At 36.1% G+C, this 14,269-nt stretch overlaps 1 protein-coding gene across 1 annotated transcript; it reads left to right on the top strand.

Moving 5' to 3' along the window:
* Positions 1 to 480: 480 nt before the first annotated feature.
* LOC123676937 lies at positions 481 to 1,747 on the top strand. The gene is made up of 2 exons (XM_045613278.1): positions 481 to 1,234; positions 1,333 to 1,747. Exons 1-2 carry the CDS (start codon positions 722 to 724, stop codon positions 1,384 to 1,386), a joined length of 567 nt encoding a protein of 188 aa, XP_045469234.1. The 5' UTR covers positions 481 to 721; the 3' UTR covers positions 1,387 to 1,747.
* Positions 1,748 to 14,269: the final 12,522 nt, after the last annotated feature.

Genomic DNA, 14,269 nt, shown 5'->3' with positions numbered 1-14,269 from the left:
TTCGACTTCAAATTTCTCCTAAACTATGGGGACTACGGAAAATCGGTGAGCAGAGTGGGTATTGGCAGTTCATGATTATTCGAATTCCACTCACGTATGACAATATTTGAGTCGAAGAATTTTCTCGAATTTTCTCGAATTTTCCTTACTCCGGACCTTAAAAAATTGTAAAAAATTAAAAGTTCCTTCTAGGTTATAATTAACCTCTTTTTCTATTGATCTGGTCACGTACATCACGAAAGTTTTTATTTGAGGGGTTTGCGACGAATAGTTTAGGAGATATAACGATTTTTGTAGAGAGATTGAATTTTTACGGTTTTTCCCAAAAATTTCGAATTCAAATTTCTCCTGATTCGCGAGTCTACACCCACGGTGTTTGCATCGTTCTTTGGTGGCTACCAATTGAATGTACCTAATTACGAAATAAGTGGTTATCAACGAGTGTGCTATAATAGTATACGTAAGTGGTACTCACTTTGAGTTACTTATCAAAAATTTGAGAGACTTTTTCTACCCCGACTTCGTTTGTAAACAAACGAGTTTTTTCCCACTTTATTCTGTCAGCATATACACACGGCTGATAGTATAAACGGATTATTCACTGCCTATTAATAGGCAACCAATAATACATTATGATGTATATAAAACTACATATACGCTGATAGTTAACACCTAAATACAAACTTCAAACCGAACACTCTTGAGTACAAGGGTGTTAAGCATGGCATCCAAGAACCCTACTGAACACAATACAACAATGTCGAAAAACACTGAACATACAATGAGCTCCCAATCCTACGTAACTGCTGCTAAAACAATTCCAAAAATCAATTTTCCTAAAAGAGAACAAGCTATAGTGCTACATGCGGAGGACAACCTGAAACTATTCGACTACGTCCAGGCTATAGGTAACATTATCCAACCGAAAAATATCTGTTTCGCTTCCAGAATATCTAACAACAGGATCTGCGTATACCTAGCCAATATAGAACTAGTAGACCAACTTATCAAAACCCACCCAACTGTGACTATAGGTGACACAAATTTGAATGTAAGAAGGCTAGTTTCACCAACAAAGAGGATTGTGATTTCGAATATTTCACCATGCATCCCACACGATCTCGTAACAGAAGTCTTAACTGACATCGGACTACAATTGGCTTCCCCCGTTTCATTCTTGAAAGCTGGTATACCTGGAGATGAGTACTCCCATATACTCAGTTTCCGAAGACAAGTATATATTTTCCCCCCTAACGAGAATTACGAACTACAAACATCCACCTTAGTCCAATACGACGGTAACGAATATAGGATTTTCCTTTCAACAGACAAAATGGAGTGCTTTATTTGCCGCCAAACTGGCCACGTAGCATCAACCTGCCCTAACCCTCAAACAGTTCAAGTACATAACACCCAACCACAAACACAAGCCCCAACAAACTATGTTCAAGCTCATCATCCGTCCTCTACGATACCACAAGCGGGTGAGATTCCTGCTCCCAAGAGAGGACTCTCAGAGATCCTGTCATCTAGTGATCAAACCAGTCAACAAGAACCTACCACCGGGTCTGACCCTGTAAGTGAGAATTACATGCCGCCCCCACAAACTCCAACGAAAAGGATTCCCGATAACAAAAGAGTCAGGAAGAAGCGCAAAATAGAGGTACCTGAGGACCACGCCCTGAGCGACTCCACCAAAACTGCAATTTCAACTGCTTATCAAGAAAACCCAGAATCCTTCCATATACCCTATGATAACCTAATTGCGTTTCTTGAAAATTCTTATGGATGCCCTTCACCCTATAACGAAGCTGAAAAATTCACAACGAATGTAAAAGCACTACTACAGGACCTACATAATATTTACCCATACGTAGAAAGAGCAAGCAAAAACAGAATCACCAGAATTTCAAAGAAAATCAAAGAAAAACTTAAGGATGAAGAGATTGAAGTTGAAAGTCTCAATAGCCTTGACATAACTACAGAAGACGACGACCCTTCTGACAGTTCTTCCCAAATATCTACACAATAATAACCATCCACCTTCAAATTAATACAATGGAATTGCAAAGGGTTTTACCCACGACTAGAACGGATTCAACAACTTATCTCCGATACTCTTCCTGACATTCTATGCCTGCAAGAGACGAATTTCAAAACCAGTCATAATCCGTACCTAAAAAACTATTCAGGTCATCACTTCATCAGAAGAACAAACACCAGAGCTAGCGGTGGTGCAACTATATTCATCTCAACAGAAATTTACCACAGAGAAATCAACCTACATACCCCTCTCGAGGCCGTAGCCGTCACTACCTGGTGTCCCAAAAAAATTACTGTTTGCAACGTTTATATTCCGCCGAATCACAACCTCTCTTACTCCGAACTAACAGATCTCGTGAACCAATTGCCTACCCCTTTCATCATGGTAGGCGACTTCAATGCTCACAATACGGCATGGGGCTCAGAAACAACATTTGGTAAAGGAAGAGTGGTTGCAGATGTGATATCAGATCTCGACCTCAACATACTTAATACGGGAGAAAACACATATTTCGATGTATCAACCGGGAAATTTTCATCTATTGACCTCTCTTTGTGTGATCCTACTACAGCGACTCATCTCTCCTGGACCACTCTGGACAGTCTATATGATAGCGATCATTTTCCCATTGTTATAACAGATAGCATTTCCAACCCCTCAGATAACGTTATAAAGTGGAGAATGACCAGTGCTGACTGGGATTCCTACGCGGAAGAGGTGAACTCTCAAGTTACAGCTGCAGAATTCATGAATAACATAAATCAAGCTGTCCACCAATTCACAAACATCTTAATCTCAGCAGCGGAAAAACATATCGGACGAATCACAATAAAAACAAACAAGAAGATGGTCCCATGGTGGAATGAAGCGTGCAAACTCGCCGTAAAACAATGTAAAAGTGCACTGAACCGTTACAGAAGAACACAACATCAAGAAGACTTGGTAAATTTCAAAAAACTCAAGGCAGTCTCTAGAAGAATTCTTAAGGAAAGCAAACGAAAATCTTGGATGAATTTTGTATCTTCAATCTCTCCGAATACAACACCTGCTCAAGTTTGGACCAAAATAAAACAAATAAAAGGTCAGAATACAACCTACAACATTCCTTCCATCCTTGACGAGAAAGACGAACCCATCACTAAGAGTCAAGACATAGCAAATACGTTGGCGAAACATTATTTTGAAAAAACAGTTAATCAAGATATTCCACAACGCCCCAAGAAACAAGCGATGAATATAGGACAAACTGAAAAGACTATCAATCATCCCTTCACCTTACAAGAACTTAAATTAGCCCTTTCCTCTATGAGGAACACTGCAGCAGGCCCGGACGAAATTCCAATGATATTCCTAAAAAAACTGAAGGATGAGACACTGCCAAAACTACTGAAATTGTACAATAATATCTGGACAAGTCATCAATTCCCCAAACAGTGGCAACAATCACACATCATACCAATTAAAAAACCAGGCAAATCAAAACCCACTCCTAATGTATTCCGACCAATTTCATTGACCTGTACACTGTGCAAAGTTCTTGAGAAGATGGTCAATAGGAGACTGATTTGGTATCTGGAAAAATGCAATCTCTTACATCCCGCCCAATCAGGCTTCAGACAAAACCGCAGCACAACAGATAACCTCGTCATACTTCAAACAGAAATAGCTCACGCATTTGCAAACCAACAAGACCTTATAGCTGCATTAATAGACATCGATAGTGCCTTTGACACTACAAGTCGAGAAGCGATTTTGAACAAACTACATGATATCAAACTTGACGGAAATGTTTACTGTTTTCTGGAGAACTTTCTGACCGATAGAAGTTTCAAGGTGTTAGTAAATGGCAAGTCCTCCGACTCTTTTGTCACCCATAACGGCATTCCGCAAGGCTCAGTGTTGAGCACAACGCTATTTATACTAGCCATCAATGATATCTGTACCGTTATTGAGGCCCCAATCAAATTCATTTTATACGCCGATGACCTGCTTCTCTTCTGCTCGGGCAAAAGTACCAAAAGTACATGTAAACTTTTGCAACGGGCTCTGAATAGCATCACCACATGGGCTAAGACAATAGGATTCAATTTCTCTCCTTCTAAATCTAAACTAATCAAGTTTACTAGAAGACAACCTACAGTCCTACCACAATTAACGATATACGATGCACCCATAGAACTCGTTGATCACCTAGACTATCTCGGAATGACATTTGACCAGAAACTAACGTGGTCACTTCATATCAAGAAAATCAAAGGCTCCTGTATGAATACCATGAACATTCTACGAACATTGTCTCACCATCACTGGGGCTGTGACGAAGAAATACTACTCAAAATCTACAGATCACTCATTCGTTCAAGACTTGACTACGGCAGTATGCTTTATTCCACATCTAGCAAATCAAATTTAAAATTGCTCAACAGCATACCCAACACTGCTCTGCGTCTCTCCCTTGGAGCATTCAGATCCAGCCCATCAATAAGTTTACACGTTGAAGCACAAGAACTTCCGCTCAACTTTCGTCGACAGCAAACTCTCCTTACTTACATATCGAAAGTGTCTGCTCTTCCGAATCACCCAGTGCGACACCTGCTTGAAACTTCACAAGAGCCGCCTACTATGAAACCCATGACCTTGCTCTCAATTCCACAAATCGCAAAGCAAAACTTGAGGCCTATAGATGTTACCTTGACATCCCCCATTACGTTCCCGAAACACACCCCATGGTCTAGACACCACCCAAGGCTAAATACCTCTCTGCATAGACACATCAAACTAGAAACTTTGGGAACAATTCTTAAGCAACACTTATTTGAACTACTTGGGCATGAAAAGTTTGACGAAGAACTATACACCGACGCCTCCAAAGATGAGCAGGGAATAGCATGCTCGATCATCAATAAATCGAATGCCCCAGTGTCCTACAAACTCCCATCCATCTGCAGCATCCACACTGGTGAACTCTTTGCAATTTATAAATCTCTTTGCAGTTCTTTTATCCCAGGTCAAAAGCTCGCAATACTCACAGACTCTTTATCTTCAATTGAATCCATAGACAACATTTACTCGAAGAACCCTCTGGTACAGCAAATTCTAGAACGATGCCATACCCTTAAAGCGAAGGAGAATATTTCCACCACTATAATCTGGATCCCATCACATATTGGTATAACAGGAAACGAAGCTGCAGATCAGGCCGCAAATCAAGCACGAACTTCCGAACTTCCTGTGACCCAAATCCAACTTCATACAGACCTCAAAAATGCCATAAAGCTGAGATCCTTACAGGAATGGCAAGTCCAATGGGAAGGAGCTAGCACTGGACTGCATATGATACAACCCAAAATACATAATTCACCACAAATTAGTTTGGGCAGAAAAGACAAAACCGTAGTAAGAAGACTTCGAATAGGTCACACCAAGCTAACTCACAACTATCTGATGTCTTCAGAAAATCAACCCAAATGCGAACACTGTCACAATACTCGTCTAACTGTTGAACACCTACTATCCATCTGCCCATATTACGGAAATGACCGACGTCGACTTGGGCTGAGAGAGAATCTTGGAAATATCCTCAATTCTCAAAAACAAACTGAATTAGCTCTTAAATTCCTCAAAGAATGTCAACTTTACAATAATATATGAACTTGTATGATATATTCTCAAATTTTAGTTCTTTAAGCTTCGAATACTTAGATTTATATTTAGAATAAGTTAATGTGTACTGTACCTCGTGTCAATGACCTCGATGTCGAGACACGTTAATTCGAAATAAAAAAAAAAAAAAAAAATTTCTCCTAAACCATGGGGACTACGGAAAATCGGTAATCAGAGTTGGTATTGGCAGTTCATGGTTATTCGAATCCCACTCTCGCCTGACAATATTTGAGTCGAAAAATTTTCTCGAATTTTCCTTACCCCGGACCTTGAAAAATTGTAAAAAATTAAAAGTTCCTTCTTGGTAATAATATACCTCTTTTTCTATTGATCTGGTCATGTAGATCACGAAAGTTTTTATTTGAGGAGTCTGCGACGAATAGTTTAGGAGATATAACGATTTTTATAGAGAGATTGAATTTTCTCGAATTTTCCTTACCCCGGACCTTGAAAAATTGAAAAAAATTAAATGATCTTTCTTGATAATAAAATACCTCTTTTTCTATTTATCTGTTCACGAAGATCACGAAAGTTTTTATTTGAGGGGTCTGCGACGAATAGTTTAGGAGATATAACGATTTTTGTAGAGAGATTGAATTTTCTCGAATTTTCCTTACCCCGGACCTTAAAAAATTGTAAAAATTAAAAGTTCTTTCTTGGTAATAATATACCTCTTTTTCTATTGATCTGGTCACGTAGATCACGAAAGTTTTTATTTGAGGGGTTTGCGACGAATAGTTTAGGAGATATAACGATTTTTGTAGAGAGATTGAATTTTCACGGTTTTTTCCAAAAATTTCGAATTCAAATTTCTCCTAAACTATGGGGACTACGGAAAATCGGTAAGCAGAGTTGGTATTGGCAGTTCATGGTTATTCGAATCCCACTCTCGCCTGACAATATTTGAGTCGAAAAATTTTCTCGAATTTTCTCGAATTTACCTTACCCCGGACCTTAAAAAATTAAAAGTTCCTTCTTGGTAATAATATACCTTTTTTTCTATTGATCTGTTCACGAAGATCACGAAAGTTTTTATTTGAGGGGTCTGCGACGAATAGTTTAGGAGATATAACGATTTTTGTAGAGAGATTGAATTTTCTCGAATTTTCCTTACCCCGGACCTTAAAAAATTGTGAAAAATTAAAAGTTCTTTCTTGGTAATAATATACCTCTTTTTCTATTGATCTGGTCACGTAGATCACGAAAGTTTTTATTTGAGGGGTTCGCGACGAATAGTTTAGGAGATATAACGATTTTTGTAGGGAGATTGAATTTTTACGGTTTTTTCCAAAAATTTCGAATTCAAATTTCTCCTAAACTATGGGGACTACGGAAAATCGGTAAGCAGAGTTGGTATTGGCAGTTCATGATTATTCGAATTCCACTCACGAATGACAATATTTGAGTCGAAGAATTTTCTCGAATTTTTCTTACCCCGGACCTTGAAAAATTGTAAAAAATTAAAAGTTCCTTCTTGGTAATAATATACCTTTTTTTCTATTGATCTGGTCACGTAGATCACGAAAGTTTTCATTTGAGGGGTTTGCGACGAATAGTTTAGGAGATATAACGATTTTTGTAGAGAGATTGAATTTTTACGGTTTTTTCCAAAAATTTCGAATTCAAATTTCTCCTAAACTATGGGGACTACGGAAAATCGGTAAGCAGAGTTGGTATTGGCAGTTCATGGTTATTCGAATCCCACTCTCGCCTGACAATATATGAGTCGACAAATTTTCTCGAATTTTCTCGAATTTTTCTTACGCCGGACCTTGAAAAATTGTAAAAAATTGAAAGTTCCTTCTTGGTATTAATATACCTCTTTTTCTTTTGATCTGGTCATGTAGATCACGAAAGTTTTTATTTGAGGAGTCTGCGACGAATAGTTTAGGAGATATAACGATTTTTATAGAGAGATTGAATTTTCTCGAATTTTCCTTACCCCGGACCTTGAAAAATTGTAAAGAATTAAAAGATCTTTCTCGGTAATAAAATACATCTTTTTCTATTGATCTGTTCACGTAGATCACGAAAGTTTTTATTTGAGGGGTCTGCGACGAATAGTTTATGAGATACAACGATTTTTGTAGAGAGATTGAATTTTCTCGAATTTTCCTTACCCCGGACCTTAAAAAATTGTAAAAAATTAAAAGTTTCTTCTTGGTGATAATATACCTCATTTTCTATTGATCTGGTCACGTAGATCACGAAAGTTTTTATTTGAGGGGTTTGCGACGAATAGTTTAGGAGATATAACGATTTTTGTAGAGAGATTGAATTTTTACGGTTTTTTCCAAAAATTTCGAATTCAAATTTCTCCTAAACTATGGGGACTATGAAAAATCGGTAAGCAGAGTTGGTATTGGCAGTTCATGGTTATTCGAATCCCACTCTTGCCTGACAATATTTGAGTCGAAAAATTTTCTCGAATTTTCCTTACCCCGGACCTTGAAAAATTGTGAAAAATCAAAAGATCTTTCTTGGTAATAATATACCTCTTTTTCTATTGATCTGGTCACGTAGATCACGAAAGTTTTTATTTGAGGGGTTTGCAACGAATAGTTTAGGAGATATAACGATTTTTGTAGAGAGATTGAATTTTTACGGTTTTTTCCAAAAATTTCGAATTCAAATTCCTCCTGAACTATGGGGACTACGGAAAATCGGTGAGCAGAGTTGGTATTGGCAGTTCATGGTTATTCGAATCCCACTCTCGCCTGACAATATTTGAGTCGAAAAATTTTCTCGAATTTTCTCGAATTTTTCTTACCCCGGACCTTAAAAAATTGTAAAAAATTGAAAGTTCCTTCTTGGTAATAATATACCTCTTTTTCTATTGATCTGATCATGTAGATCACGAAAGTTTTTATTTGAGCAGTCCGCGACGAATAGTTTAGGAGATATAACGATTTTTGTAGAGAGATTGAATTTTCTCGAATTTTCCTTACCCCGGACCTTGAAAAATTGTAAAAAATTAAAAGTTCCTTCTTGGTAATAATATACCTCTTTTTCTATTGATCTGGTCACGTAGATCACGAAAGTTTTTATTTGAGGGGTTTGCGACGAATAGTTTAGGAGATATAACGATTTTTGTCGAGAGATTGAATTTTCTCGAATTTTCCTTACCCCGGACCTTGAAAAATTGTAAAAAATTAAAAGATCTTTCTTGGTAATAAAATACCTCTTTTTCTATTGATCTGTTCACGTAGATCACGAAAGTTTTTATTTGAGGGGTCTGCGACGAAAAGTTTAGGAGATATTACGATTTTTATAGAGAGATTGAATTTTCTCGAATTTTCCTTACCCCGGACCTTAAAAAATTGTAAAAAATTAAAAGTTCCTTCTTGGTAATAATATACCTCTTTTTCTATTGATCTGGTCACGTAGATCACGAAAGTTTTTATTTGAGGGGTTTGCGACGAATAGTTTAGGAGATATAACGATTTTTGTAGAGAGATTGAATTTTTACGGTTTTTTCCAAAAATTTCGACTTCAAATTTCTCCTAAACTATGGGGACTACGGAAAATAGGTAAGCAGAGTTGGTATTGGCAGTTCATGATTATTCGAATTCCACTCACGAATGACAATATTTGAGTCGAAGAATTTTCTCGAATTTTCCTTACCCCGGACCTTAAAAAATTGTAAAAAATTAAAAGTTCCTTCTTGGTAATAATATACCTCTTTTTCTATTGATCTGGTCACGTAGATCACGAAAAATTTTATTTGAGGGGTTTGCGACGAATAGTTTAGGAGATATAACGATTTTTGTAGAGAGATTGAATTTTTACGGTTTTTTCCAAAAATTTCGAATTCAAATTTCTCCTGAACTATGGGGACTACGGAAAATCGGTAAGCAGAGTTGGTATTGGCAGTTCATGGTTATTCGAATCCCACTCTCGCCTGACAATATTTGAGTCGAAAAATTTTCTCGAATTTTCTCGAATTTTCCTTACCCCGGACCTTAAAAAATTGTAAAAAATTAAAAGTTCCTTCTTGGTAATAATATACCTCTTTTTCTATTGATCTGGTCACGTAGATCACGAAAGTTTTTATTTGAGGGGTTTGCGACGAATAGTTTAGGAGATATAACGATTTTTGTAGAGAGATTGAATTTTTACGGTTTTTTCCAAAAATTTCGAATTCAAATTTCTCCTAAACTATGGGGACTACGGAAAATCGGTAAGCAGAGTTGGTATTGGCAGTTCATGGTTATTCGAATCCCACTCTCGCCTGACAATATTTGAGTCGAAAAATTTTCTCGAATTTTCTCGAATTTTCCTTACCCCGGACCTTAAAAAATTGTAAAAAATTAAAAGTTCCTTCTTGGTAATAATATACCTCTTTTTCTATTGATCTGGTCATGAAGATCACGAAAGTTTTTATTTGAGGAGTCTGCGACGAATAGTTTAGGAGATATAACGATTTTTATAGAGAGATTGAATTTTCTCGAATTTTCCTTACCCCGGACCTTGAAAAATTGTAAAAAATTAAAAGATCTTTCTTGGTAATAAAATACCTCTTTTTCTATTGATCTGTTCACGTAGATCACGAAAGTTTTTATTTGAGGGGTCTGCAACGAAAAGTTTAGGAGATATAACGATTTTTGTAGAGAGATTGAATTTTCTCGAATTTTCCTTACCCCGGACCTTAAAAAATTGTAAAGAATTAAAAGTTCCTTCTTGGTGATAATATACCCCTTTTTCTATTGATGTGTTCACGTAGATCACGAAAGTTTTTATATGAGGGGTCTGCGACGAATAGTTTAGGAGATATAACGATTTTTATAGAGAGATTGAATTTTTACGGTTTTTTCCAAAAATTTCGACTTCAAATTTCTCCTAAACTATGGGGACTACGGAAAATACCGATTTTCCACTGCCAATACCAACTCTGCTCACCGGAGCAGAGTTGGTATTGGCAGTTCATGGTTATTCGAATCCCACTCTCGCCTGACAATATTTGAGTCGAAAAATTTTCTCGAATTTTTCTTACCCCGGACCTTAAAAAATTGTAAAAAATTGAAAGTTCCTTCTTGGTAATAATATACCTCTTTTTCTATTGATCTGGTCATGTAGATCACGAAAGTTTTTATTTGAGCAGTCTGCGACGAATAGTTTAGGAGATATAACGATTTTTATAGAGAGATTGAATTTTCTCGAATTTTCCTTACCCCGGACCTTGAAAAATTGTAAAAAATTAAAAGTTCCTTCTTGGTGATAAAATACCTCTTTTTCTATTGATCTGTTCACGTAGATCACGAAAGTTTTTATTTGAGGGGTCTGCGACGAATAGTTTAGGAGATATAACGATTTTTGTAGAGAGATTGAATTTTCTCGAATTTTCCTTACCCCGGACCTTAAAAAATTGTAAAAAATTAAAAGTTCCTTCTTGGTGATAATATACCTCTTTTTCTATTGATCTGTTCACGTAGTTCACGAAGATCACGAAAGTTTTTATTTGAGGGGTCTGCGACGAATAGTTTAAGAGATATAACGATTTTTGTAGAGAGATTTTCTCGAATTTTCCTTACCCCGGACCTTAAAAAATTGTAAAAAATTAAAAGTTCCTTCTTGGTGATATTATACCTCTTTTTCTATCGATCTGTTCACGTAGACCACGAAAGTTTTTATATGAGGGGTCTGCGACGAATAGTTTAAGAGATATAACGATTTTTATAGAGAGATTGAATTTTTACGGTTTTTTCCAAAAATTTCGACTTCGAATTTCTCCTAAACTATGGGGACTACGGAAAATTGGTCAGCAGAGTTGGTATTGGCAGTTCATGATTATTCGAATTCCACTCACGAATGACAATATTTGAGTCGAAAAATCTTCTCGAATTTTCTCGAATTTTCCTTATCCCGGACCTTAAAAAATTGTAAAAAATCAAAAGTTCCTTCTTGGTAATAATATACCTCTTTTTCTATTGATCTGGTCATGAAGATCACGAAAGTTTTTATTTGAGTAGTCTGCGACGAATAGTTTAGGAGATATAACGATTTTTATAGAGAGATTGAATTTTCTCGAATTTTCCTTACCCCGGACCTTGAAAAATTGTAAAAAATTAAAAGATCTTTCTTGGTAATAAAATACCTCTTTTTCTATTGATCTGTTCACGAAGATCACGAAAGTTTTTATTTGAGGGGTCTGCGACGAAAAGTTTAGGAGATATAACGATTTTTGTAGAGAGATTGAATTTTCTCGAATTTTCCTTACCCCGGACCTTAAAAAATTGTAAAAATTTAAAAGTTCCTTCTTGGTGATAATATACCTCTTTTTCTATTGATGTGTTCACGTAGATCACGAAAGTTTTTATATGAGGGGTCTGCGACGAATAGTTTAGGAGATATAACGATTTTTATAGAGAGATTGAATTTTTACGGTTTTTTCCAAAAATTTCGACTTCAAATTTCTCCTAAACTATGGGGACTACGGAAAATCGGTGAGCAGTGTTGGTATTGGCAGTTCATGGTTATTCGAATCCCACTCTCGCCTGACAATATTTGAGTCGAAAAATTTTCTCGAATTTTTCTTACCCCGGACCTTAAAAAATTGTAAAAAATTGAAAGTTCCTTCTTGGTAATAATATACCTCTTTTTCTATTGATCTGGTCATGTAGATCACGAAAGTTTTTATTTGAGCAGTCTGCGACGAATAGTTTAGGAGATATAACGATTTTTATTGAGAGATTGAATTTTCTCGAATTTTCCTCAACCCGGACCTTGAAAAATTGTAAAAAATCAAAAGATCTTTCTTGGAAATAAAACACCTCTTTTTCTATTGATCTGTTCACGTAGATCACGAAAGTTTTTATTTGAGGGGTCTGCGACGAATAGTTTAGGAGATATAACGATTTTTGTAGAGAGATTGAATTTTCTCGAATTTTCCTTACCCCGGACCTTAAAAAATTGTAAAAAATTAAAAGTTCCTTCTTGGTGATAATATACCTCTTTTTCTATTGATCTGTTCACGTAGATCACGAAAGTTTTTATATGAGGGGTCTGCGACGAATAGTTTAGGAGATATAACGATTTTTATAGAGAGATTGAATTTTTACGGTTTTTTCAAAAAATTTCGACTTCAAATTTCTCCTAAACTATGGGGACTACGGAAAATCGGTGAGCAGAGTTGGTATTGGCAGTTCATGATTATCCGAATTCCACTCACGAATGACAATATTTGAGTCGAAGAATTTTCTCGAATTCTTCTTACCCCGGACCTTGAAAAATTGTAAAAAATTAAAAGTTCCTTCTTGGTAATAATATACCTCTTTTTCTATTGATCTGGTCACGTAGATCACGAAAGTTTTTATTTGAGGGGTTTGCGACGAATAGTTTAGGAGATATAACGATTTTTGTAGAGAGATTGAATTTTTACGGTTTTTTCCAAAAATTTCGAATTCAAATTTCTCCTAAACTATGGGGACAACGGAAAATCGGTAAGCAGAGTTGGTATTGGCAGTTCATGGTTATTCGAATCGCACTCTCGCCTGACAATATTTGAGTCGAAAAATTTTCTCGAATTTTCTCGAATTTTCCTTACCCCGGACCTTAAAAAATTGTAAAAAATTAAAAGTTCCTTCTTGGTAATAATATACCTCTTTTTCTATTGATCTGGTCATGTAGATCACGAAAGTTTTTATTTGAGGAGTCTGCGACGAATAGTTTAGGAGATATAACGATTTTTATATTTAGATTGAATTTTCTCGAATTTTCCTTACCCCGGACCTTGAAAAATTGTAAAAAATTAAAAGATCTTTCTTGGTAATAAAATACCTCTTTTTCTATTGATCTGTTCACGAAGATCACGAAAGTTTTTATTTGAGGGGTCTGCGACGAAAAGTTTAGGAGATATAACGATTTTTGTAGAGAGATTGAATTTTCTCGAATTTTCCTTACCCCGGACCTTGAAAAATTGTAAAAAATCAAAAGTTTCTTCTTGGTGATATTATACCTCTTTTTCTATCGATCTGTTCACGTAGACCACGAAAGTTTTTATATGAGGGGTCTGCGACGAATAGTTTAGGAGATATAACGATTTTTATAGAGAGATTGAATTTTTACGGTTTTTTCCAAAAATTCGACTTCAAATTTCTACTAAACTATGGGGACTACGGAAAATCGGTGAGCAGAGTTGGTATTGGCAGTTCATGATTATTCGAATTCCACTCACGAATGACAATATTTGAGTCGAAAAATTTTCTCGAATTTTCTCGAATTTTCCTTACCCCGGACCTTAAAAAATTGTAAAAAATTAAAAGTTCCTTCTTGGTAATAATATACCTCTTTTTCTATTGATCTGGTCATGTAGATCACGAAAGTTTTTATTTGAGGAGTCTGCGACGAATAGTTTAGGAGATATAACGATTTTTATAGAGAGATCGAATTTTCTCGAATTTTCCTTACCCCGGACCTTGAAAAATTGTAAAAAATTAAAAGATCTTTCTTGGTAATAAAATACCTCTTTTTCTATTGATCTGTTCACGTAGATCACGAAAGTTTTTATTTGAGAAGTCTGCGACGAAAAGTTTAGGAGATATAACGATTTTTGTAGAGAGATTG

This window comes from Harmonia axyridis, chromosome 3 (genome assembly GCF_914767665.1).
Source record: "Harmonia axyridis chromosome 3, icHarAxyr1.1, whole genome shotgun sequence".
Classification (NCBI taxonomy): domain Eukaryota; kingdom Metazoa; phylum Arthropoda; class Insecta; order Coleoptera; family Coccinellidae; genus Harmonia; species Harmonia axyridis.
The sequence above is the reverse complement of the archived record's forward strand: the minus strand, read 5'-3'. Positions and strand labels throughout refer to the sequence as shown.

Coding starts and splice junctions, on each gene's coding strand:
- LOC123676937 (XM_045613278.1), top strand. CDS start 722: ATGGCATCCAAGAACCCTACTGAACACAATACAACAATGTCGAAAAAC. Junction 1,235..1,332: donor TACTCAGTTTCCGAAGACAA/GTATATATTTTC, acceptor TTCAACAGACAA/AATGGAGTGCTTTATTTGCC.